The 27,777-nt window shown below is 37.4% G+C and overlaps 1 protein-coding gene across 1 annotated transcript in view; it reads right to left on the reverse strand.

Moving 5' to 3' along the window:
* The window catches only part of LOC150088444 (serine/threonine-protein kinase D3-like), a 550,939-nt gene that overhangs the window by 213,015 nt on the left and 310,147 nt on the right, over positions 1-27,777 (reverse strand). Inside the window, exons 11-12 of the mRNA XM_090370161.1 lie at positions 24,175-24,252; positions 12,599-12,815 (exon numbers count right to left, since the gene is read on the reverse strand). Of these exons, the coding sequence (XP_090226287.1) occupies positions 12,599-12,815; positions 24,175-24,252 (295 nt within the window). The remainder of the gene's footprint in view (positions 1-12,598; positions 12,816-24,174; positions 24,253-27,777) is intronic.

Here is a 27,777-nt window from a genome sequence, read left to right on the forward strand (position 1 = left end):
AGGTGCCTAGTCTCCAGATGTTGCAACTTGCAGTACTTAAGCCTTTCACTGTAGGCGTCTCCGTAGCCAGGTGGGAAGGAGCAGCAGTGCGTACCACACGCTTCTTGATTAGACCGGGGTTCGAGCCCGTCACCACCAAATATGGAGGATGCGGAAAGGTCAAGGAATGACCACCGCATATTCCGGAGCAATATGGCCTTAGTTGCTAATGCTCCTAAAAACCACACAACAACAACAACTTTCACTGTAAGTGCTCCCCTTTTTTCTCTCACCAGTCTTGTTGCCCTTCTCTGTACTCATTCTAGCAACTCTACATCCTTCCTAAAATCAGGCCTTTACATCTGTACACAGTACTCAAGGTGTGACCTAACCATTGCCTTATTCAAAGGTATAATCACCTCCTTGTCTCTTCTAGCAAAATTCCTATATATCATTGACAAAACTCCATGACCTGCTCTGGCAGCCCATCTGCACTGCTCAGAGAACTTCATATCTGACTGCACAATTAACCCCAGGTCTTTTTCATTCTCCATCTCCCTGAGTGTAGTACCAAACAGTTGGTACATTTCTCTTGGGTTACTGCTACCCATATGCAGTACTTTACATTTGTCAATGTTAAACTGCAGTTGCCAATTCTCAATCTATCTGCCTAACTTTTCTAGATCCTGTTACAGTAGCATGCTATCTTTAATGTCATTAACAAATCTGCCAACCTTTGTATCATCTGCAAACTTGAACATTAAGCCTGATATACCTTCATCGATATCATTGATAAATACATAAAACAACAATGGGCCCAGCACTGAATCCTGGAGGACTCTACTAATAACATTAGTCCAAGTACAGCAGTGTCCATTTATTACCACTCTCTGCCATCTCCCACTCAACCATACCTTTATCCATTGCACAACTTGCCCTTAATGCCATACCGCTCAAATTTTTACAGCAGTCTTTCATGTGCAACAGAATCAAAAGCTTTCCAGAAATCCAACTATACGATATCAAAATTATTTTTTCACAGAGGGTAGATTAAAAAATGCTCCTATCAGAAATATCCTAGGAAGAAAGCGAAGGAATCTGTAAGTGAATTCAGTGTAATCGATTTTAAGACTATAGATGGGTGGCTAAGCAGATAGAAGGAGAGACACCATTGTGTACAAAAAACTTTATACAGAAAAATTACACTCGGATGGGTGCAGCACAAAAATGGGTAGAAAATGTTTTACCTAATTTATTGAAATACAGTAAACACTCGCAAATCCGATTACAGTTAATCAGGATCGAAATATGAAAAATTCTGTTCACCGTTGAGTACTTTGAAAGACACATGGGATTTAGGAAGACAGATGAGTGACCCTCACTGCATGCTGATTGACTGCATAGAGATAGAGAGAGAGAGAGAGAGAGAGAATATACATTACATTGTCTTGCGTGTTGTTCATTGTTCAATATCGTTGTTGACTGAGTCAGATGGATGTTATTGCTTATATCACTTCATTTGCATACTTCTTTATACGTATATATACATATTTATATAAGTTAACATATTTTATATAATTATGGGTTCTAAAGAATTAAAAAGTGAAATAAAAAGAAAACACTTTACTTTAACTACAATTAACAAGCTCAAAGTTAGAGAACAACTTGAAAATGGTGTTCTGGAAAAAAAGTGGATTTGGCATGCGATGCCAGTGCCACCTGATAAGTGTATAAAAAGACAAAAGACAATACATTTATCAGTCTTTTGATGGATAAATGTATTGACTTTTTATAGTTTTTAAATAAAGGCTCTACAGTGATATATATATTTTTTATTTTCATCAGCACTACCTATATCATTAAATTTTCCATTTATTTGTGTTCTAAGTTTTTTTGTCTTTCAGGGTATCTTTTGACTTCTGCCCCCCAAGGATTAGTGAGGGTTTACTGTAATTTAGTACTGGCTGTATTTTCAATACTAATGTAACTGTTGTTTATTTGAGCACAATGCCTGAGCATACTTTATTATTCGGAAATGAACATTTGATAGCTGGAAAAAAAGCAGAATGAAAGAGTGACTGTACTTCTTACATGTAGTAGTAGTAGTAGTAGTAGCAGTGGCATGCGATGCAAGAAAGCAAGTGTATGAGCTTATGCATCAGCAAAAAAAAAAAAAAAAAATTACAAACAATTCCCTCTAAATGTTTGTTCAGTTACCTTAAATTTATTTAACCTATCAACTTCCACAACAACAGATGGAAATTTGTTCCAGAAATTAACCACCCGCTGGCTAAAGGCAAATTTCCGCACTTCTATTCTACATCTGTCTTTCCTCAATTTGAATTTATGCCCCCTTACGTTCGTAATCTGAACAAGTGGAAGAATCCCTTCAGAATTTAGCGTTCTCAACACATTCAAGGCCTTATGCACCTCAATCAGATCACCTCACAGGTGCCTAGTCTCCAGCCGCTGTAATTTGCAGAACTTAAGCCTCTCTTGGTAAGAGGATCCCTTCATTCCCCTCACCAATTTTGTTGCCCTTCTCTGTACACGCTCAAGCAAATCTACATCCTTCCTAAAATGTGGAATATGATAGGTACAATAAAAAATAAAGCTTTCCATAACTGGGAAAAGAAAGCATCCATGTATCTCCAGATGGACAAAAAAGCTGCCAGCTGAGTTTTTTTTTTTTTTTTTTCCCCCGTATGATGTGAGCAATAGATGAAGGAACCAGTTTTTTCCTGCTTCCTTCGTGTATCGTGGCCACGAGATCCAACCAGATAGTGCGGCACCATCGTGATATCCAAGCCCAAGGCGGGAATCGAACCCGGGAACTTTGGGTTGCCAGGCAGGTACTTTACCCACCCGGCTAGTCCGGTCAGCACCAGCTGAATATAAGAGCAACACAAAAGCATAGATGACATCTCAAATTTTTGTTGAATTTCTGAAGGAATTAGACAGAGAATTATCATAAGCCAGTAACAGTGGTTCTTGAGGCTGTCGCAGACATTCTCCCAGATATGACAGACAAGCTGAGTTTACTATCTGGAAGTCTAATACACTGATGGAACTGATATTCGGGTGACATTCAAATCAAGTGGACCTAATTTGGGTTCAGCCCGGACGGTCTGTGACAGCCAAATCTTCTGCTTGCACCTTCACGATGGTGGTACTGTTAGTAATTTTGGGTATAAACCCCCATGTGAAAACACACTGTGGGTGATCACCCAGCTGTGAACCAACATAAGCAAGGTCAAGGTGTGGCATCCACACCACACGGAGGAATGCCACCCCTCTGTGTTTACCGGACAATACTAGGTAGTAGACGACTTTCATCCACCAGTGCATTACCGCCACTTTGCTTATTGGAGGCTTGAAGCGGTGGAACCCATGTTTAGTCTCCAGAGCAAAGTTACAGTCAACCCGACCCCATCTTTTCCATCAATCAGTACGATTTATGTCTTTTTGAGGTTATGATGAACACCATGGCGAGATCAAAACTTCCTTACTTTTCGAGGGTACAGCTCTATAACGGTGTTCAAAGGTCGGCCACTAGTTAGTAATAGTGGCATGTGATGCAAGAAAGCAAGCGTATGAGCTTATGAAGCATCAGCCAAAAAAAAAAACTCACACAACCATTCACTCTAAATATTTCTTCAGTTCCTCCTTAAATTTATTTAAACTATCAACTTTCACAACAACAGATGGAAGTTTCTTCCAGCAATTAGCCACCCGCTGGCTAAAGGCAAATTTCCACACATCTATTATACATCTGTCTTTCTTCAATTTGCATTTATACCCCCTTAGGTTCGTAATCTGAACATAAATTGAACAAGTGGAAGAATCCCATCAGAATTCAGCGTGCTCAACCCATTCAAGGTCCTATACGCCACAATCAGATTACCTCGCAGGAATTTAAGCCTCTCTCAGTAAGAGCAGTACTTTATTACTCTCACCAATCTCGTTGCTGTTATTGTTATTTAGTTTTTAGGAGCATTAGCATTAGTAGAAGCATTTGATGCAAGAAAGCAAGCTTATGCAGCATCAGCCAAAAAAAAAAAAAAAAAAAAACCACTTCCACTTCACCCCTCTGTTCGTTCAAAATACCTGTCCAGCTGAGCCTTAAACTTATTTAGGCTATCAACTTCCACGACAAGGGATGAAAGTCTGTTCCACCAACCAACCACTCGCTGGCTAAAGGCAAATTTCCGCACGTCTATCCTACATCTGTCTTTCCTCAATTTGAATTTATGCCCTCTCAGGTGATTATTCTGAGCGAGAGGAAGAATCTCATCAGCATTGAGCATGCTCAAATCATTCAATGCTTTATACACCTCTATCAGATCACCTCACTGGTGCCTAGTCTCCAGACACTGTAATTTGCAAAACTTAAGCCTTTCTTTGTAAGAGCACCCCTTTGTTCCATTCACTAATCTTGTTGCCCTTCTCAGTACTCGTTCCAGCAGCTCTACGGCCTTCTTGAAATAAGGCCTCCACATCTGTATACAGTACTCTAGAGGTGTGGCCTGACCATTGCCTTATACAAGGGATAATCACCTCCTTATCCCTGCTAGAAAAATTCCTATATATCATTGACAATACACCATGAGCTACTCTTGCAGCCTGTCTGCACTGCTCAGAGAACTTCATATCTGCCTGCACAACCACCCCCAGGTCCCTTTCATTCTCTACCACTGTCAGTGTAGTACCACAGAGTTGATACGTTGCTCTGGGGTTGCTGTTTCCCATGTGTAGTACTTTACATTTGTCAATGTTAAACTTCATTTGCCACCTCTCAGCCCATCTGCTCAACCTTTCCAGATCCTGTTGCAGCAGCATCGTCTACTACCTAGTACAGTAGTGTCCTTGACAACCCTGCCTACCTTTGTATCGTCTGCAAACTTCGACATTAAGTTTGATATACCATCATCAATATCATTTATGAATACAGAAAACAATAATGGACCCAACACTGAGCCCTGAGGGACTCCACTAATAACATTAGTCCATGATGAGCAGTGTCCATTGATTACCACTCTCTGTCTTCTCCCCCTCAGCCACCCCTTTATCCACAGCAGCAATTTGCCTCCAATGTCACACTGCTCCAATTTGTGCAGCAGTCTTCCATGTGCAACGGTATCAAAAGCCTTTCTAAGATCCAAGTATATAATATCAAAGTTATTCCCTGCATCCAGTTCCTTTGTGACTGCATCATAGTATCCAATCAAATTGGTCAGGCAAGACTTCCCCTTAAGAAAACCATGCTGTGTCCGAGCTATAACTGAATTCTTGTCTAAATGATCCTGCAGTGCTTCTTTAACTAGTGCCTCCATTAATTTTCCTGGAACAGAAGTTAAACTCACAGGTCTATAATTGCTGGTGTCAGGCTTTGATCCTCCTTTGTGAATTGGGGTCACTTTTGCACTTCTCCAGTCTGCAGATACCTCCACTGAGTCCAAGGAAGCTCTCATAACTATTGCTAAGGGTTTGCTCACTTCCTCTACTGCCTCCTTTAATATAACTGGATAGATCCCATCCGCCCCGGATGCCTTTCTTGTGTTTATCTTCAACAGTTTCTCCTCCACTTTACTCCCAGTTATTACAAGATTCTCAAGCTTACTGCTAGAGTTGAATACACCTCTGGCTTTCCCCTTGCTAAATAACTCCTCATGTGTGAATGTCGATGCAAAATATTCATTTAGTTTGTTAACTACCTGAGCAGGATCATCAACAGTTGACCCATCGATATCAAGTGGACCAATCTGATTCATCCCCTTCCTTCTAGAGTTTACATAAGTAAAGAATTCTTTGCTGTTTTTCTTTGCATCCCTTGCCAAAGATTTCTCGTACTCTGCCTTCGCCTGCCTAACCTCCTTTGTAACTTGGTTTCAGATCAACTTGTATCTATCATAGGCTTCTGTGTCATGTGTTAATTTGTATGTATCCCATGCATGTTTCTTCTCTGCCATATGCCTCATCAGTTCATCTGACATCCATTTAGGCCTAAACCTTGAACAATATTTCTTAGTTGGTATGTAAAGCCTAGTAGCTTCCAAGATATGTTCTTTGAATGCTTCCCATTTTGCATTTGCTGTTGGTAAAATCATCAGCTGGTCCCACTGTATAGAATTTAAATACTGTCTCAGTCCATCGTAGTCGCCTTTACGAAAGCAATAACCCTTCCCTTTACCCCTAATGGTAGTTACCTCTTTGAGTAAATCCCACTTCAGCACACTTTGATCACTGCCACCTAGTGGTTCATTTATCTGCAGATTCTTAATGCATTAAGAATCACTGCTGATAATCAAATCAAGAGTATTCCTCCCTCTAGTTGCCTCCCAAACATGTTGATGTAGAAAACAATCATCCAATAAATCCACAAAAGCCTTGCTAGTGTGTGAGTGACCAGCCCCCAAACTCCAGTCAATATCTGGGAAATTAAAATATCCCATTATAAGACTCTCTGATTTACTGGCCCACTCTATTTCCCTGTACAGTTTCTTATTATACTCATCAGAGTCATTAGGCCTATAGCACACTCCTACTATCAATTTTGATCTCCCAATGTTTATGTCACACCAAACTGACTCGACACTGCACTGTCCAGCGATGTCGACTGGCTTCACTTCCTTGGATTTTATGTATTTCTTAACTAATAGCATAACCCCTCCTCCCTTCCTATCCAGTTTATCCTTTCTGTAGACGTTGTACTCCCCAAATTCCAGTTCTGCATTCCTTATATCTGTGTGACACCAAGTCTCTGATATCCCAACAATATCTGCCTTGGATGTTTTGAGCAATACCTCAAATTCATCAAATTTATTTACTAAACTCCTAGCATTGGTGTACACGCAAGTATACATGCACATATTTCTATTCTTAGCTACCCTAACACAACCCATGTGTTTACTTGTACTGCAATGACTCCCAGCAGTCTCTGAAATATTCTGAATCTTGTTTTTCAGGCTTCTGCTCTTTCCAATAGAAGCAGTGCAAGAATCTCTTTCACCTCTGCCAGTGGCTACTGTTAATCTATTCGTCTTTGTCTACCCCCAAGCTAGCAGTTTTCCGACCCACCTAACACTGCCTCGATAGCATCAGCAAATATTCTTGTACCCTTTCTATTTAAGTGAATCCCATCCCTGTAGAAGCAGTCCCTTCTGTTAACAAGTACAGACCACGCTGAAAAAAACTCTACCCCTTGAGCCTTGCACAATCTTTCCAGGGCCGAATTGATCGACAAGGCTCTCATCATATACTCCCTCCTATCGTGTCTGGGCAGAATTGCAGACACTTTCAAATTCAACCCTATTTCACGGCTTTTTTTCAACAGTGACCTGTACTTGTTAAGCAATTCTGCCGGTCTCCTACTCTTGATATCGTTAGTAACTAAGCCAATCTTGTTGCCCTTCTCTGTACTTGTTCTAACAATTGTACATCCTTCCTAAAATGAGCCCTCCAGACCTGTACGCAGTACTCAAGGTGTAGAGTGACCATTGCCTTATACAAAGATATAATCACGTCCTTGTCTCTGCTAGCAAAATTCCTATATATATCATTGACAAAACTCTATTACCTGCTCTCGCTGCCCGTCTGTGATGCTCAGAGAACTTCATATCTGACTGCACAATTACTCCCCAGGCCTTTTTCATTCTCCACCTCCCTGAGTGTATTACCACACAGTTGATATGTTTCTCTTGGGTTATTGTTACCCATATGCAGTATTTTGCATTTGTCAATGTTAAACTTCAGTTGCCACTTCTCAGAACATCTGCCTAACTTTTCTAGATCGTTTCGCAGTAGCATTCTGTCTTTACTATTATTAACAACCCTGCCAACCTTTGTATCACCTGGAAACTTGGACATTAAGCCTGATATAACTTCATCGCTATCACTGATAAATACGCAAAACAACAGCGGGCCGAGCACTGAACCCTGGAGGACTCTAGTAATAACTTTAGTCCACGTAGAGCAGTGTCCATTTATTACCACTCTCTGCCATCTCCCACAAAAGCATCCCTTTATCCACTGCAGCAATTTGTAAAGCAGTCTTCCAGGTGCAACAGTATCGAAAGCTTTGATGAAATCCAAACATGATATCAAAATTATCTTTTGCGTCCAGTTCCTTTGTGACCATATCATAGTATTCAATCAAATTGGTCAGACAAGACTTCCCCCTTAACAAACCCATGCTGTGTCTGAACTATTACTGCAGTCTTGTCTAGGTGATCCTGCATCAATTCTTTAACCGGAACAGAAGTTAAACTAACAGGTCTATAATTATTTGCATCGCTCTTTGAAAACCCTTTGTGAATTGAGGATACATTTGCACATCTCCAGTCCATGGGGACCTCCCATGAATCTAAGTATCCTCTCATAGTTATGGCTAAGGGTTTGCTTACTTCCTTTACTGCCTCCTTGAACATATCTGGATAGATTCCATCTGCCCCAGGTGCGTTTTTTATGTTTAACTTCAACAATTTCTCCTCCAATTTGCTCTCCGTCATTACAAAAACATTTAGCTCTCTTTTAGAGTTTAATAAACTTCTGTCTTTCCCTTCCTTACAGAATTCCTCATGTGTGAATGTAGAAGTAAAACACTCATTCAGTTTGTCAGCTATCTGAGCAGGATCAGAAACAGTTGAACAACCAACATCAAGTGGACCAATCTGATTCATCCCTTCCCTTCTAGAGTTTACATAAGTAAAGTCTTTGTTGTTTTTCTTTGCATCCTTTGCCAAGGATTTCTAGTAATCAGCCTTTGCTTGCCTAACCTCCCTTGTGACTTGATTATAGTCTAGCCTATATCTGCCCTAGGCTTCCATGTCACCTGATAATTTCTATGCATCCCATGCTGTGCTCTCCCCAGAACATTTTGCCAGCTTTGTGGCATTGTGAAGTTTGTTATTTGTTTTTGACCACCAGGGATATGCGGTGGTCATTCCCTGACCTTTCCGTATCCTCCGTATTTGGTGGTCATGGGCTCGAACCCTGGTCTAATCAAGAAGCATGTGCTACGCACTGCTGCTCCTGCCCATCTGGCTACGGAAGCACCCATTATTAAGTAGCTAGGTGGGCAAGTGTAATACTTAATATAGTATGTTCGAATTAATATTGATCGAGATCAGTGAGTAGTAGTATACGGTACCACAAGAATTGGTTAAATTTTAGAAGGTGGTGCGCCCATTCGTTAGGTCATGGGGAGAACACTGCCACGCATTTTTCTTCCCTGCCACAAGCCTCATTTGTTCATCTGACATCCATTTAAGTCTAAATCTTGAACAGTATTTCTTAGTTGGCATGAAAAGCCTAGTAGCTTCCAAGATTAATTCCTTGAAGGCTTCCCATTTATAATTCGCTGTTCTTAACATCATCAGTTGATCCCACTGTATCAAATTTAAAAACTGTCTGAGACCATTGTAGTCACCTTTACGAAAACAAAAGTCCTTCCCTTTACCCTTGACGGTAGTTACATCTTACAAGTAAATCCCACATCAGTAGACTGTGATCACTGTCACCTAGTGGTTCTTTAATCTGCAAATTCCTAATGCATGTATCTTTACTGCTGATAATGAGATCAAGAGTATTACTTCCCCTGGTTGCTCTTCAATGTAGAAAAAAATCCTCCAATAAATCTACAAAAGTCTTGCTAGCATGCGAGTGTCCAACTGACAAGTTCCAGTCTATATTGGAAAGTTAAAATCCCCCATTATAAGATATTCTGATTTACTGGCCCACTCTATTTCTCTGCACAATTGCTCATTATGCTCATCAGATTCATTAGGCCTATAACGCACACATCTCCGTGATATGATGTGCCATCATATAACGTAGATGTGTGCGTAATATGATGGGCCATACACAGACTTACACTGTCAGTCCAATCAGTGCTGCCCAACTCAGGCATCTTCGTAGCCAGGTGGGCAGGAGCAGCAGTGCATAGCACACGCTTCTTGATAAGACCGGGATTCGAGCTTGTGACCACCAAATACGGAGGATGCGGAAAGGTCAGGGAATGACCACTGCATATTCCTGGAGCAATATGGCCTTAGTTGCTAATGCTCCTGAAAACCAAATAACAAACAACAAACAAGCTGCCCAACTCACAGCGCAAGTAGCATGGTTCAATATCACCAAGATAGCATTCACCATTATCTAGACTCCCTATCACAACAATATTTGACTACTCATATTTCTGTTTGTGGATGATGTACTTCATATTGATGTGTATTGTATTTTCCAAAGTAAATACAGTCAGTCCTCGTATAAATCGGTAATTGTGTTTTAGAAACCCTCGTGCAATGCAAAATCGTGCAATATAAATAACAGGCCTTAGTGATAAAACAGGGTTAGGTGCCAACCACCCAAGTTTGAACACACATTTGTAACCAAAACATTACCAAACACAATAAATAATCATAGTAAAATACTTATGTATTTTATATATACTTATTTTATTTTGAAAACGAAATGCACAAGGCATAATCCTTATGGGTTTTGATAATTAACTATATAGTATCAGTGTAAATATACCATACATTACTACCACACCCTTTTGGGATCTCTCATATTGTGGATATAACTTCGCAACTGTGATGGCTTGTTGCATTACCTGAGTACCTGCCCGCCGACTGATGATGAAGCCCAATAGCTTTGAAACGATCGTCTGGGTGGTGGTACCGCTGAAAATAAATAACAGTAGTCTTCCCTACTAGAGAAGCGTTATTTATTTGAAGTAATGCAATAGCTGCTATCTCGTTGGGAAGGCAACCACAATATGAGATACAATTAAAACGATGCCTTCTACGCTACATACATAGTTCAAGTTTATGGGTTAACTATGGTGTATTTGCACCGATACTTATAGATTTTATATAGATACTTATTTTATGTATATATATGGTTATGTATAAAATACTTATGTATTTTATTACGTATTGTAATAGTATGGCAGAAATACACTATTATCATCTCACATGCTCAGATTTTACTAAAGCACATTTCTGGAGGTCACTACCATAAAACAATAAAAACTATTTGCCATTTCCGATTTATTGGGTGTTCCTGCTAGTGGAATCTGTTTTAAACGGGTAGCAAACTCGATATAATTACATTTGCGATAATACCGATAGTTGGAATTCTGTGGGTTTTTATATTATTATGGTGAAATGTGTTTCCCCTTCCTCTTCAATCATATAAAAAACATAAATAAATTTTCAGAATCTTCTCTTCATTCCTAATGTGTTGCGTTCAGTTGGGGTGATTCCCACGTTTGACTGCCATTTCTTGTAAACACAAAGGGAAATCGTGTATAAGAGAATTCAGTTCATGTTACACACGACATTGTTCCCCTATTTATAAATCGTGTATGATCGAATTCGTGTAGTGTAAACACGTGTTATGTGAGGACTGACTGTACTGCCTAAAAAATCATCTCTAGTTACAGTGATTTCTATCACTCCGCTTAATTTAAACTCAAAGCATGCACTCTAGGTGGAGTAATTTCAATGAAGACCAGTTTAACATGAAGCTTAAAATGTGATGCTCAGCAAAATTTAAAAAACAAAGACATGCTCTGAGGGGAGAACTAACAAACTTTATTAAATAAAAATAATGAATACCTGCCCAAAGAGCTTACAAATATTGGTAAGAGTCCCAGTTGGAAAACAGGTTAAAAAAAAATCCAAAACATAAATATACATTAAAGAAGTTACCTGAGCAATTATTCTATTTTTATTTTAATAAATTATATTAGTTTCCATGCAAAGTAGTGTTTGTTCTTTCAAGTTTACAGAACATGTTATAATGTCCTTTAAATAATACATCAGTTATGCTTCGGAAATGTTTTCATACTTGCTGATTCAAGAACCTATGATACAGTGGTTTTACTGTAGTTAATTCATATTCTGTCTTCCATAAAATTATTGTGAACAAAATACTTTAACAATGAATATTTATTTATATGAAAAAGGAAACAAAATGAAAGAAAAAAGAAAAACATGGACAAGGTAAAGTGAAGCACCTAACCCTACAACAAAATATTATTATTATTACAATCATTTGTAAAACATTATTTAAAGTTTGTGTAATAATCTGTTAAATGAATTTATAATTAAAACATAAAAATTATGAAATACAGGTAAAAGTACAAAATATGCATTCACGTGTGATTTAAATATCTCTCTCTCACGTGCGTGCACACGTTGGTTAAACATTCTGATAACTGCCTGTATTCAGTTGGCTCTGGACTTGTGTGAACATTATTACAGTAGTAATAATAAAGTTATCACACATTTTGTATATATGATCATCAGGAATATAAACTTTTTTCAAGTTCTTTTTTATGATTAAGAATCATAAATTAGTTAAAATTTGTTAAAAAGTTTAAATTAGTTAAAAAAACATGATGTTCAGATATAATGTTGAGATATTTATTAATTTTAATAATTGAGTCTGACAAACTTTTTTTTGTCCTATTATATACAGATTTATAATGAACTGCAAATGGCAAATTGTCACATAACGAAACTAAAGAATAGTTCTCAGTCTTAAAGGCTGGTTACTCCAACTATTGAGGGAAGATAAAATGAATTTATAAAGCACATAAGAAATTACTTACTTGCATTATAGTGAACTTGATTGTTTGAAGGGGTAATGTCTGGCATCAAAGCCCGTCTGATAGCAACTTCCCATCCCCTGGCTACATCTGGATCTTCTCCAATAAAATAATCCACATTGGCAGTACGAAGCTCTAAGTAATGGCCAAAATGGCCTTGCTGATTATTTATATTATGTCTAGCAACATCTACAGCCAATATCTCCGAAAGTGGAATTTCCTGAAGAAATATTTGAAATTCATTTAACAATTTCATTAATACTGCATAAGCAATAATCAGTGTTAAATGAAACTGTTAAGTAAAAATATTAATTTTTTGTTATAATAGACTAAATTAAGAAAGCTGCAAACAAATAAATAAAAAAAAATCACTTCAGAGCCATACAGATCATATAAATAAAATTAGTTGCAGAGTATCTCTGGAATCCTTAAACATGTCAATTCCTGGGAACTTTTCACAGACTTGTAAGTAATCCTGCAATAGAACATATATCTCAAGGGCAAAATAAACAAACTGAAGATGGCAACCACAGTATGATGGTATTAAGATGCTTTTGGTTATGGCTGAGGTAAAGGCAAAGTTACATGAAAACCAGGCTTATGTGGCATCTGTATTAAAAAAAAAAAAAAAAAAAGCTAATTATAACCCATATGCTTTTCATGTTTGTAAATCCGTTTTGTAAATTCTTCTTTTAAATTTATGATTGCTCTTTAGTTCCACAAATCTGGATACTAGTCTGATTCAATAATTAATTACTCTCTGGCTACAAGCAAACTTTTAGATGTGCCATTGTTTATTTTCTACAATCCTTAAATATCTCAAATATTGTGCATTCAATACAACTCACATCAATCAAGTTTCCATGTAAATGCTAAGGTTTCAGAATCTGCACTTCCACTTAGAATACTTGTTTATGAGAATAACTAACTATTTACTCTTACTATCCAGCAGGTCAATATCCCTCATAAAATTCACTTTCTTTTTAGACCTGTATGCAATATTCATGATGTGATCTAACCATTACTTTATATCAGAGATTCCTAATATTTGCATGGGAGAGAAAAAAATATTATTGAATGTCACTTTTTTAAAATTTTATTGTGTTTTAGCATTAGTACAGGCATATGATGCAAGAAAGCAAGCTTATACAGAATCAGCTAAAAAAAAAAAAATCTTCCCATATCACCTATCCATTCACTCCAAATGTTTGTCTAGTTCTGCCTTCAACTTATTTAAACTGTTGACCTCCATTACAACAGATGGAAGTTTGTTCCAACTATCAACCACCCACTGGCTAAAGGCAAATTTCAACACACCTATTCTACAGTTGTCTTTTCTCAATTTGAATTTATGTCCCCATCAGGCGAGTAATCTGAGCAAAAGAAAGTACCCCCATCAGCATCGAGTTTGCTCAAGGCCTTATACACCTCAATTAGATCACCTCGCAGGTTTCTAGTCTCCAGATGCTGCAATATGAAGAACTTAAGCCTCTCTTGGTAACAGCAACCCTTTGTTCCGCTCACCAATCTCATTGCCCTTCTCTGCACTCGTTCCAGCAGCTCTATATACCTTGAAAAATGAGACCTCCAGACTTGTATGCAGTACTCAAGGTGTGGCCTGACCACTGCCTTATACAAAAGGATAATTTTCTGGCACTAACAATAGTAGTAGTGGTGGTGGCTTATATAGCATTAGCAAAAAAAAAAAAAAAAAAAAAAAAAAACACTGAACACTTCTCCCAACCATTCAAGAATTTGTCTAGTTCTTCCTTGAATTTATTCAAGCCATTCACTTCCGCAACAACAGATGGAAGCCTGGTCCAACATTTAACCATCTGCTAGCAGAAGTCAAATTTCTGCATGTCTATCCTGCAACCATCTTTCCTCAACTTAAATTTATTCCCCCTCATGTGTAGTCTCAGCAAGAGGAAGAATGCCATTCACATTCGGCTTACTGAATTCATTCAAGACCTAATCAGATCGGTCTGTAGGTGCCTAGTCTTAAGATGCTGAAATTTTCAGAAAGCTTTTCTAGGTAAGGGCACCCTTCCATTCCCTTCACCAATCTGATTGCCCATCTCTGCACCCATTCCAGCAGATCTATATCCTTTCTATGCAATAATCAAGATGCGGCCTAACCATGGCCTTGTACAAAGGGATAAACACTTCCTTATCCTTGCTAGCAAAATTTGTGTATATCATTGACAAAACCCCAAGAGCTGTTCTGGCAGCATGTCCACACTGGTCAGAAAATTTCATATCAAATAGCACAATTGGGCAAATGTATCCCCAATTCACAAAGGGGGGATCGAAGGGTGACACGAGTAATTACAGACCAGTTAGTTTAACTTCTGTTCCGGGTAAAATAATGGAGTCGCTGGTTAAAGATGTGTTGCAGGATCATCTAGACAAGACTGCAGCAATAATTCAGACACAGCATGGGTTTGTTAAGGGAAAGTCTTGTCTGACAAATTTGATACGATATTATGATGTGGTTACAAAGGAACTGGTTGCAAAAAATAATTTTGATATCATATATTTGGATGTCAGGAAAGCTTTTGACACTGTTGCGCATGGAAGACTATTGTACAAATTGGAGAAGAATGGTATTAAGGGTAAGTTGCTACAATGGATAAAAGGATGGTTAAGTGTGAGAAGACAGAGGGTGGTAATCATTTATCAATGATATTGATGAAGGTATATCAGGCTTAATGTCGAAGTTTGCAGATGATACAAAGGTTGGCAGGGTTGTTAATGACAGTAATGGCAGTGTGCTACTGCAACAGGATCTAGATAATTTGGGCAGATGGGCTAAGAAGTGGCAACTGAAGTTTAACCTTGACAAATGCAAAGTACTGCATATGGGTAGAAGTAACCCATAGAGAAACGTACCAACTGTGTGGTACTACACTTAAGGTGGTAGAAAATGAAAAAGACCTGGGAGTAATTGTGCTGGCAGATACGAAGTTTTCTGAGCAATGCAGACAGGCTACCAGGGCAGGTCATGGGGGTTTGTCAATGATATATAGGAATTTTGCTAGCAGGGAAAAGGAGGTGATTATCCCTCTGTATAAGGCAATGGTCAGGCCACGCCTTGAGTACTGCGTACAGGTCTGGAGGCCTCATTTTAGGAAGGATGTAGATTTACTTGAGTGTGTACAGAGAAGGGCAACAAGATTGGTGAGGGGAATGAAGGGATCCTCTAACCAAGAGAGCCTTAAGTTCTGCAAATTGCAGTGGCTGGAGACTAGGCACCTGTGCGGTGATCTGATTGAGGTATATAAGGCCTTGAATGGGTTGAGCACGCTGAATTCTGATGGGATCCTTCCACTTGTTCAGATTACGAACCTAAGGGGGCATAAATTCAAATTAAGAAAAGACAGATGTAGAATAGATGTGCGGAAATTTGCCTTTAGCCAGCGGGTGGTTAATTGCTGGAACAAACTTCCATCTGTCGTTGTGGAAGTTGATAGGTTGAATAAATTTAAGGAGGAACTGGACAGGCATTTGGAGGGAATGGTGTGATTTTTTTTTTTTGGCTGATGCTGCATAAGCTCATACATTTGCTTTCTTGCATCACATGCCACTACTACTACTACTACTACTACTACTCTCAGATTACTGCTACCCCATATGCAGTACATTGCATTTGTCAATGTTAAACTTCAACTGCCATTTCGCAGCCCACTGACTCAATTTTCTTATATCTTGTTGCAGCAGTCACACTGATTACTGTCATTAACCACCCTGCCAACCTTTTTATCATCTGCTGTTGTTGTTGTTGTTATTTGGTTTTTAGGAGCATTAGCAACTAAGGCCATATTGCTCCAGTTTATACAGCAGTTTCTATGTGCAACAGTATCAAAAGCCTTCCTGAAATCCAAGCACAGGTGTTTCAAAATTATGTATAGATACTTTAAAAATTTATATTTAATGAGCAATATAAACAATTGTAAATTTTTTTTGATATTCTGAAGACAAAAAACATTAGTTTTTTTTACAACAATAAAACTTTACTTTAATTGTTCAAAATGCCCTTCATCAGCATTAATGCACATGTGGCATCTATCATCAACATTTTCATTACTTCTTGATGTCCTCTTCCTGCCACCTGCTAAGTTATTGATATTCTGAATGGTTCCATGCTCCTCAAATTTATCCTGCAAATGAGTAATTATTAAACATGTGGTTGCATTTGTTCCATATTGTGATTTACAAGCACACTGAATTTCATTGACATTTTCATATTTCCAATACCATTTTATAAACACCTTTCTTTCTTCAAAACTTAATTGGGTACTCTCCATCATTTTAGAGGTATTTTTATGAAATAAAATAAAAATTAAATTATTGTAAAAAAATTGTCTATTTTTAAGCTACAAAATGAGTTTAAGAAAATTAAATTGTTGCATATTGTTTATTAAATATAAATTTTTAAAGTGTGCATACATAATTTTGAAACACCCTGTATAGGATAACAAAATTATTTTTTGCTTCCAGTTCCTTGGTCACTGCATCATAGTAACCTATCAGATTGGTTAGATAAGACTGCCCTTTAACATATCCATGCTGTGACTGCAGTATAATTGCATTCCTGTGCAGATGATCCTGTATTACTTCTTTAATCAGTGACTCAAATTCCTGTGTGTAAAGTACTACATATGGGAAATGTGTAGTACCACAGAGTTGATACCAACGTATCAACTCTGTGGTACTACACTGACAGTGGTAGAGAATGAAAAGGACCTGGGGGTAATTGTGCAGGCAGAATGAAGTTCTCTGAGCAGTGCAGACGGGCTGCAAGAGTAGCTCATGGTGTCTTGTCAATGATATACAGGAATTTTTCTAGCAGGGATAAAGAGGTGATTATTCCATTGTATAATTCAATGGTCAGGCCACACCTTGAGTACTGTATACAGGTCTGGAGGACTCGTTTCAAGAAGGATGTAGAGCTGCTGGAATGAGTACAGAGAAGGGCAACAAGATTAGTGAATGGAACAAAGGGGTACTCTTACGAAGAAAGGCTTAAGTTTTGCAAATTACAGTGTCTGGAGACTAGGCACCAGCGAGGTGATCTGACAGAGGTGTATAAAGCCTTGAATGGTTTAAGCATGCTCAATGCTGATGGGATTCTTCCTCTAGCTCAGAAAAATCACCTGAGAGGGCATAAATTCAAATTGAGGAAAGACAGATGTAGGATAGACGTGCGGAAATTTACCTTTAGCCAGCGGGTAGTTGGTTGGTGGAACAGACTTCCATCCCTTGTTGTGGAAGTTGATAGCCTAAATAAATTTAAGGCTCAGCTGGACAGGTATTTCGAACGAATGGAGGGGTGAAGTGGAAGTGGGGTTTTTTTTTTTTTTTTTTGGCTGATGCTGCATAAAGTTGCTTTCTTGCATCATATCCCTCTACTAATGCTAATATCCATGCTGTGACTGCAGTATAATTGCATTCCTGTGCAGATGGTCCTGCATTACTTCTTTAATCAGTGACTCAAATTATTTTCCCTGGAAGAGGTGTTTAGCTAACAGGTAATTAAGTTAATTACTCATTTCACCTTTTGATCCCCCTTTATGAACTGGGGATACATTTGCACATCTCCAGTACATTAAATTTATCCTGCTCCCAGTTGTGTGAAATAACACAAAAGATACTACCAACTTTTGGAAGGCATTTTAACACTTTTTGCTGTTGTCTATATTTGAGAAAGTGTACTCCCTGTGCCATAATTTGTGAAAATGTTGAAGAGCAATTCCTTTAATATCTGCAAAAAAATAATTAAATAAATAAATAATGGTTGAAAAGTAAAAGTTTGTAATTCATAGCTAAAAGCAAACTCTTACTTTTGGGCCAAGCTGTAAATGAGACCAAACTGCAAAGTTTTATGAAAAATTTATTCTGAGTATGTAATCTAACCCCAATGCAAGAAAATAAAACTGTGTACTAAGTTTGTGTAGCACATGGCTAACAATAAACAAAAACCAAGCATTACTGCAAATAGCACAGAGTTCAATCAGCATGCAGACATTGAGCAGTTGTTAATTTCATGTACTTTTATTTTTGTGGCACTCATTTACTGACCACTTAAAAATAGCCACATATGTGTATCATGGCACATCACTTGGGTGCTGTTAATTGCATATAAGTATAGGAACGCATTAATAGAGGGTAAGTGCCACTTTGTCTTTTTCTTATTTTATAATTTTATTTTACTTTAATGTTGGAGTGTCTCGGTACATACAGGTAGTGATATTAGTAACATTAGTTACTAGTTACATTAGTTTTATTATCACATTTTGAGAGAGAATATTTACAACTTGTTCACTTGTTACTTTTTTTTGTGAAGGAAGGAAGAGATCCTTTTTCACCAGGCTTCTTTTTTTTGATATTTTTCATTATGGAATAGGCTTGTTCATTATTTGTCATTTTCTTTTTGTTTGACAACATAAGGGAAGTTACCACTAACTTACCTAGTTATTCTAAAAATATTCTTCTTCTGTGCAGAACATTTTTGTTACATTCTGGATTTATTCCTTGCCATAATACAAATTTATTGTAGGCACTGTTGTCAGGTATATCTTTTTGTCATACCAGTTAACTAAACACCTCATCATTATGCAGTGTGCTAAATAACATTGCTTTTTTTTTTTTTTAATGAACATATGCAATGATGGTAGCATCCTCTATAAAATAAAAGTTTGAACTATACTTCCCATTTGTTGTGACCACAGGGAGTCCCAGTTTATTTTTTTAACTGTTTCTTTAGAGAAGCATCTGATCTAGCTTGTATGAAGTTAAAAAAATCATCAGACAATATTTTCTCTTTGGTCCACATGTGAAATCTAAAAACTATTTGTAGTCTTTGGCTTCTTTGCCAGGTTTTTTTTTTTTTTTTTTTTTTAAGTCCTTTTATGCCTTTCCCATGTGCACTTTAATTTTTAGAGATTATGGGTGTAAAACCTTTTCCACTTTCATATAGAAAAAGTTTTACACTTTTTTCATATACACTTGAGTTTTCCAAGCATATGCACTTACACTATCACAAAGAGTCTGTATTTCAATGCCATACTCTTCAGGCTTGTTGGGAACATATTACTATATTCCCAATAACAAAATAGGTACATTACACATATATAATAATGTGCCTAAAAAAAGAGGGGGTTCCCCCCAACAATGCTGTTGCCAGCAAATATGTCTGCCTGCTTCTGCATCTCCCACAAGCTTTTTGCCCATACAATCTGCCACACAACAACAGTCCTATCTATGCTTGAACTGTAACATCATTCAAGTATGCCCAGGTATTGCCATATATCGCCAGTTGCCTTCAATGTCACCCATTTTCAAAATAATATTCTTATGTGTGGGATTTATATGAATTTGAAATGCAAATTTTTTTTACATATTTTACTCCAGAAGTACATATATAGGTAGCTTGATTTTATATCTTTTACTCTAGAAACAGCTTTTGAAATGGACGGATTTTAATTAATTACACATGGTCATTAAATTAGAGAAAAAGATTAAAAAACAAAAAAGTTACTGAGAATTAGGAGACCAGGATTAAACATACAAAAATTAAGCTGTCATTATGAACCTACCCACATCAGCAGAAAAACTGTTGACTAAGGTAAAACCAGCACATGGGAAATTTATGATAAGGTACACTGAGTGGCCCCTTTCAATATAAAGTAGACGTATGTAGGGATGATATTAGGTGCACAATTCAGGTTGCAGAACGATTAAATGATTAAATCGCTTAAATCATTCAGGCAAGATGAATGATTTAAGTGACTTTGAATGTGGCACGGTAGCCGGTGCCAGATGCACCAGTATATCTTATAAAATGCAACTATGTTGTCACACCCAAGACACAGTCATATGTTTCACATATGACTGTGTCTTGTCGATGCAATTTCACAAAAATTGTCGAAATTGTCAATGCAATTTCACAAAATGCCATTTCCAACTCTCTGGTGATGAAGTGTCTTGGCTCCTCATTTGGTTCATCTTGAGCTTCGTTGGCATTTTCTTCTTTCACTATCACTGCCTGCAAGTCAATACGTTCTTCGTTAGGTAATTTCTTTTCTTCTTTGTCTATTAACTACACATCTTTGGCATCAACCTCCAACTGAAGTAGCTCTGCAATCTTTACAATCCTATCTGTAACCTCTTCATATGATTCATCTTTTTCAAATCCTTCAAAGCCTTTTACATGCGGTGGGCATATTTTCTTCCATGCACCATTTAAACAACTTTTAGTAATGCCTGGACAAATGTTTTCAAAATAACACTCTGATCCATAGGTTGGATGAGTGAAGTCGTGTTTGGCGGTAGAAATATAACACTCACATTTGAATTGAAATCATCTAGATGCGTAAGATGTCCAGGAGCATTATCTAATAGAAGCAAAATCTTGAAAGGAACGTCGTTGTCATTACAATATTTTTCAACCTCGGGAATGAAGCAGAATTTAAACCAATCCCCAAAGACAGATATTGTTATCCATGCTCTCTGGTTTGATTGGAAATGCATGGGAGGGTGGCTTTATTGATGCCCTTAAATGCACGAGGATTTCCAGAATGGTACACAAGCAGTGGTTTTAATCTGTAATCTCCCACTGCATTAGCCCCAAGCAAGAGCATGGCACTATCTTTTGACGCCTTGAAACCTGGCATTGTATTTTCCCATTTGGCAATGTATGTTCAATCCGGTATTTTTTTCCAATACAGAGTCATCTCGTCAACATTAAAAATTTGCTGCATTGAATAGCCGCCTTCATCAATAATTTTCCAAACACATCACAAAATTTCTCTGCAGCTGCAGAATCGGCACTTGCGACTTCACCGCATGAATGCATATAGCACCTGAACGTTGTTTTGTGATCACTGTTGATCTTAAGTGCATCGATCCTTTTACATGTTCTATTATATGCGCACTGTACTTTAAAATAGTATTCACTGTTGAAGCAGCGAGACCTAATTACCTTGCAATAGATGACAAACTTTGTCCTGCTTCGTACTTTGTTTCCACTTCCAGTTTTCATTGGTCACTTTCCCTTCATCATTGTAATATGTAAATAGGATTGAAGAGAAGTTTCTGAAAATTTGTTTTTTATATTATTGAAGATTTCAGTGAAGGGGAACACATTTCACCATAATAGCGTAAAAACCCACATAATTGCAGTTATTGGTATTCTCATAAATGCTATAAAATCAAGTTTACTACCCATTTATAATTAGATGCACTAACAGAAAAGCCTAATAAATTGGAAAGCGCAAATTGTTTTACAGTCGTCACCTCCAGAAATATGCTTTAGAAAAACTTCACAAAGGCATTCAAAATTGATTCTTATAATGGGAACATATGATAACGATGAAAGTGTAGTGCAATTTCCATTATAAATGTGACCTCTTAGAAAGATAAACAGCTTAGTAATAATACAGCAAAATTTTCAACTTCCAAGAACTTGGAACGAATTACAAAAAAAAAAAAAAAAAAAAAAGAAATGTTATTGGGTTCGGATTACGATATTTTCACGATTTTTTAAGTTTGCACCAGCCTGCAAAAACTTACATAAAGTCAAATTTCCCTATGACGAGTATTACGTAAGTCAGGGAATTCCTGTATATGTTTCCTATTCTATCTAGATAGATCTCAACTACAGTAAACCCCCGCTATTCGCGGTATCTGTATTCGCGGTCGCTGATTTAATATAAAATGAAACCTAAAAAAATGTGAATTTTAAAGCGCCGTGAACATTTCCTGGAATAAAAAAACATGGGCGTGGCTAAAATTATCTTTCCCGGTCAAAACATCGCTCAGTGGGTGGGGAAGGGGGGTGATAAAATCGCGAGTGTGGATGTTTCTCGCTAATCCTTGTTCAGTATGTGTTATGCGCGTGCCATGGAAGGTTTCGTCGTTTGCTTTTAATTTATGTTTATAAATTGAACAAATTTATCAATTTATAAATTGATATGCTTACAAAAGTGATAATACCATTTTGCAGTGTAAAGCAGACTTTTTCGAGTGTGTTAACGGAAGAAAGTGACTTTATTGTGGACAAGTTCTTTCTAACCCGTACAAAAATATGGCTACGAATAACAAGGGAAATGTGAAAAGATCAAAGGTGATGACATTAGCGAATAAAATTGAGTTATTGGACAAAATTTCTAATGGTGAAAGTGTCTTCTCAGTGGCAAAACATTATAAAATCAATGAGTCAACGGTACAATCACTCAAAAAATCGGAAGAAAAAATCTGCCGTAGTGTCCATGAAAACGCGCTAATTGCTTCAAAAATTTCCTCTGTAACTCGTGATGTTAAATTAGAAAAAATGGAAAAAGCTTTAAATCTGTGGATAGAAGACTGAACTCAAAATAAAATTCCGTTAAGTTCACTCATCATTCGTGAAAAGGCAAAACTCCTTTATCAACACTTTAGCGAAACTGGTGAGAGCACTGGCAGGATAAGTTTTTTAGCTAGCAAAGGCGCTGGTTTGAAAGATTTGTTTGAAATTTCTAATAAATATTACATTTAATATTAAATTGTTTCTTATTTTCATTTCGATGCCATATGCTTGCATTTCACTATGTACATAGTCATATTATGAAGATACATATAATACATACATAGACAAAATTTTAGACTAGTTTTTCTTATATATTTCATACTTTGGAACGGAACTCCTTTATTACTATGGGAGCCATAACTCAGTATTCGCGGCATTTCTCGGGAACGTAACCCCCGCGAATAGCGGGGTTTACTGTATTTTAGTGGATTATAATTTTATTTCGCAATTTTATCGTAATTTTAACGTATATTTTTAAAGTAGGAAGGAATTTTAGGGGATTATAATTTTATTATTGCAATTTTTTATCGAAATTTTATCGTATATTTTTAAATATATTTTATGTTGCAGTTTTTCTGATAATGGCTTCCATCACTAAAAGTTGCATGACATTTGATATTTCTGGGGTCTTCAGTTGAGGTCTTCAACTGCAATCTGGGTTATTGAATCATGGGCTGAAGGTGAGGAACATGTCTCAAGTTTAAAATTATCATTCATTAATTCATTGGTATTATGGGAGAGTAGGATAAGAATTCTTATAAGACAGAGGTACTTCCTTTGTATATTCTTAAATGTTAATATAAAGTAGGACATCTTGAGTCTTTGGAAGCTCTTTACTTACATAATATTCAAATTATATAGGAAATCAATAAAATTTATTTAGCCATAGTTTCTCTATTACAAATTTGAGAAATCATAAAAATTTTAGCGTTACCATTTTGGAAGTCAAAATGACCTTCAAAGTGGTAACTCAAAATATTTCCTTCCAGATCTGTTTTAAATTGACAAATTTATGGGGTGCATTAGTTAGGAATTTCTGCCCACCTGGAGTTAATTGGTTTTAAAATCAATTAACTCCAGGTTAATTGATTAAAGTTACTGTACTGCTAAAGTATTTAAAAAAAAAAATTTTTTTATATTTTATTTTGCTTACATTAATTAAACAATATAAGAATGATATTTGCCATTTAGAAATAGCATTAAAAATAATGTTTCAAGTACAAACACATACCTTATAATATTTTGATGTTGTGTCATTCTGGAACATTGCAATTACTTTTGTATCTAATCTCCAGTAGTGCCGTTTTCTCTGGAAGGGGAGGAAAAATTTAGGTTATAAAAATTCTATTTTAGTTTCCAAATGTAGAATTATAATTGCAAAAGAGAAATTAAATATTTCTTCAATAAATAAACAAATAATGATTAAGGTAACTATGCCGATAAAATAAAATGAAGTTTGACTAGTTGTTGCTATGGATAAAGGGATGGGTAAGTGGAAGAAGACAGAGAATGGTAATCAATGGACACTGCTGTTCATGGATTAATGTTATTAGTGGAGTCTCCCAGGGTTCAAGTGTTGGGTCCATTGTTGTTTTGTATATTTATCAATGATATCGATGAAGGTATATTAGGCTTATTGTGCAAGTTTGCAGGTGATACAAAGGTTGACAGGGTTGTTAATGACACTACAGACAGTACGTACTGTAATAGGATCTAGAAAAGTTAGGCAGATGGGCTGGTGCTTCCATAGCCAGGTGGGCAGGAGCAGCAGTGTGTAGCACGTGCTTCTTGATTAGACCGCAGTTCGAGCCCATGACCACCAAATACGGAGGATGCGGAAAGGTCAGGGAATGACCACTGCATATCCCTGGAGCAATATGGCCTTAGTTGCTAATGCTCCTAAAAACCAAATAACAACAACAGCAGCAGATGAGCTGAGAAGTGGCAACTGAAGTTTAACACTAACAAATGTAAAATACTATATATATATATTGGTAGAAGTAACCCCAGAGAAATGTATCAACTGTGTGGTACTACACTTAGGGTGGTAGAAAATTAATAAAGATCTGAGACTAATTGTGCAGTCAGATGTGAAGTTTTCTGAGCAATGCAGACAGGCTGCCAGAGCAAGTTATGGGATTTTCTCAATGATATACAGGAATTTTGCTAGTAGGGAAAAGGAGGTGATTATCCCTTTGTATATGGCAATGGTCAGACCATACCTTGAGTAATGCATACAGGTCTGGAGGCCTCATTTTAGGAAGGATGTAGAGTTGCTTCAGCGTGTACAGAGAAGGGCAACAAGATTGGCGAGTAGAATGAAGGGGTCGTCTTGCCAAGAAAGGCTTAAGTTCTGCAAATTGCAGGGGCTAGAGACTAGGCACCTGCGAGGTGATCTGATTGAGGTGTATAAGGCCTTGAATGGATTGAGCATGCTGAATTCTTCCGCTTCCTCAGAGTATGAACCTGAGGGGGCATAAATTCAAATTGAGGAAAGACAGTTGTAGAATAGATGTATGGAAATTTGCCTTTACCCAGTGGGTGGTTAATTGCTGGAACAAACTTCTATCTGTCCTTGTGAAAGTTGATAGCTTAAATAAATTCAAGGAGGAACCAGACATTTAGAGGGAACAGATGTGTGAAATTGGTGGTTTTTTTTTTTTTTTTTTTGGCTGATGCTACATAAGATCATATGCTTGCTTTCTGGAATACAGGTTCAGTTTAATATAACCTATGAAGAGATTATCAATAATCTTGTATGAAAGCAATAAAAATTGAATATATGACAAACTGACAAACTCAGACACTAACAGCATTCTCTTCTGTTTACCACAGAATAGATATGCCGGAGGTCTTTAAATTAAAAAGATATACATTTATCAGAATAACAGATAATGTCAGTTTTGTTATTCTTTATTTATTTTGTTTCCTTTTGATCAGCATCATTAACTGTGCTGCTGGAAACTGAAGTAGTTTGACCAATAACAAAGAAAATAAATAATAATAAATAAAATAACAAGCTTAATTTTATTTTATTTTGCTATTCGTAACCAAAAATCATTTTCTTTTCTTGGAGTAACTCAATACTTTCTTATATAATTTTTTGCCATGGTTGCTCTATTACAAATTGAGAAATTGAATGAATGAAGGAAAATGGGCCTGTGGCACTGGTTTCCATAGTTTAAGGGAAGAATAATACAGCAGGGCCATTGGAGGTAATAACTAAAATAAATTTAATAAGTTAAGATTAATACAAAAAGCTTTCAGAGTGACAAACCCCTTCCTCAGCAAGTAAAAGTAAAAGTACATACATACAGAAATGCAAACATAATATAAACATTAGGAATAGAATAAATACTAAATAGGCTGTGCATGCTCAGATGACTTGGAGAGCACGGACATGAACGCAAGACTAAAGATATTCAGTCACTAGACTGGGCGTATATGGGATTTCTGCCAGTGTTTGCCATGCTTCAAAACTATTGACTCTAAAATAGGGTTACCTCTGCAGCAATTTAAGACGTTTTGGGCAGCTGGACATATTTAACGATTCCAACCGTAGGCAGTGACAATAGTGTTGAGATTGGTCGATCACCTCACAACTGTGTCTGGGGTTGAGGTCATGATGAGTTGACCAAAAATGTTCAGTGTCACCCAGGCAGATCGACCTATTTTGTTCTGCGAGGCAGTCCTGAAGATGTCTGGAGCTCTCCCTTACATAGCAACTGTCGCAATCGTGCCAAGTTACATGGTATACAATTGAGCTGCATAAGAGAGGGATGATGGGTGTTTTTACACTCAAGACCAGAGATCATAAGCTCCTACCAGGGAGTTATACGCATTTCATGCAGTACTCATGTAAGATCTTAGAAATCTGGTCTGAGGTGCCTGGATAATAGGGAATATAAGCAATTAGTGCACTGTCGCATGAGGATGAGGGCCTCGGGTGAATTGCAAGCTCTTGGTGTTAGGTCAGCTTTTACTATGGAAACATTGGTGCGCCTGGCTTCCTTTGAGCTGGAATGGCTCCAAGCTCAAGATAGTAGAGCACATGCGGTGCTGTTTAGATAACAAGGGGCATGGGCTGACCTGTAGTTAGTGAACTGCCCACACCACATTGGCTTTCGGTATACTGAGGTTCCCAGGTTTGGGCCCACTCATTTCACCAAAAACATCCAGGAAAGGAAGGGACCTGTTCGTTTCCAACTCTAAAGTGAACTGGATGAAGGGGATAAGGAGTTGAGGTACTCCAACAGTGCAGCATCTGAACCACAGGGGATTTTGGTGAAAATATCATCAACATATCTGCACCACATAGTAATTGGTACTGGTGGGTTCAGGAATATGTATACCCCTAACTCCTCCATTGTGATGTTAGTGACGATGGAGCTGACAGGGGCACCCATAGCTATACTGTGTATTAGCATTAGCATTAGTAGAGGCATTTGATGCAAGAAAGCAAGCTTATGCAGCATCAGCCAAAAAAAAAAAAAAAACCCACTTCCACTTCACCCCTCTGTTCGTTCAAAATACCTGTCCAGCTGAGCCTTAAACTTATTTAGGCTATCAACCTCCACCACAAGAGATGGAAGTCTGTTCCACCAACCAACCACCTGCTGGCTAAAGGCAAATTTCCGCACGTCTATCCTACATCTGTCTTTCCTCAATTTGAATTTATGCCCTCTCAGGTGATTTTTCTGAGCTAGAGGAAGAATCCCATCAGCATTGAGCATGCTTAAACCATTCAAGGCTTTATACACCTCTATCAGATCACCTCGCTGGTGCCTAGTCTCCAGACACTGTAATTTGCAAAACTTAAGCCTTTCTTCGTAAG

This window comes from Mastigoproctus giganteus, chromosome 3, assembly GCF_048544385.1.
Source record: "Mastigoproctus giganteus isolate SK-2022 chromosome 3, ASM4854438v1, whole genome shotgun sequence".
NCBI lineage: Eukaryota > Metazoa > Arthropoda > Arachnida > Uropygi > Thelyphonidae > Mastigoproctus > Mastigoproctus giganteus.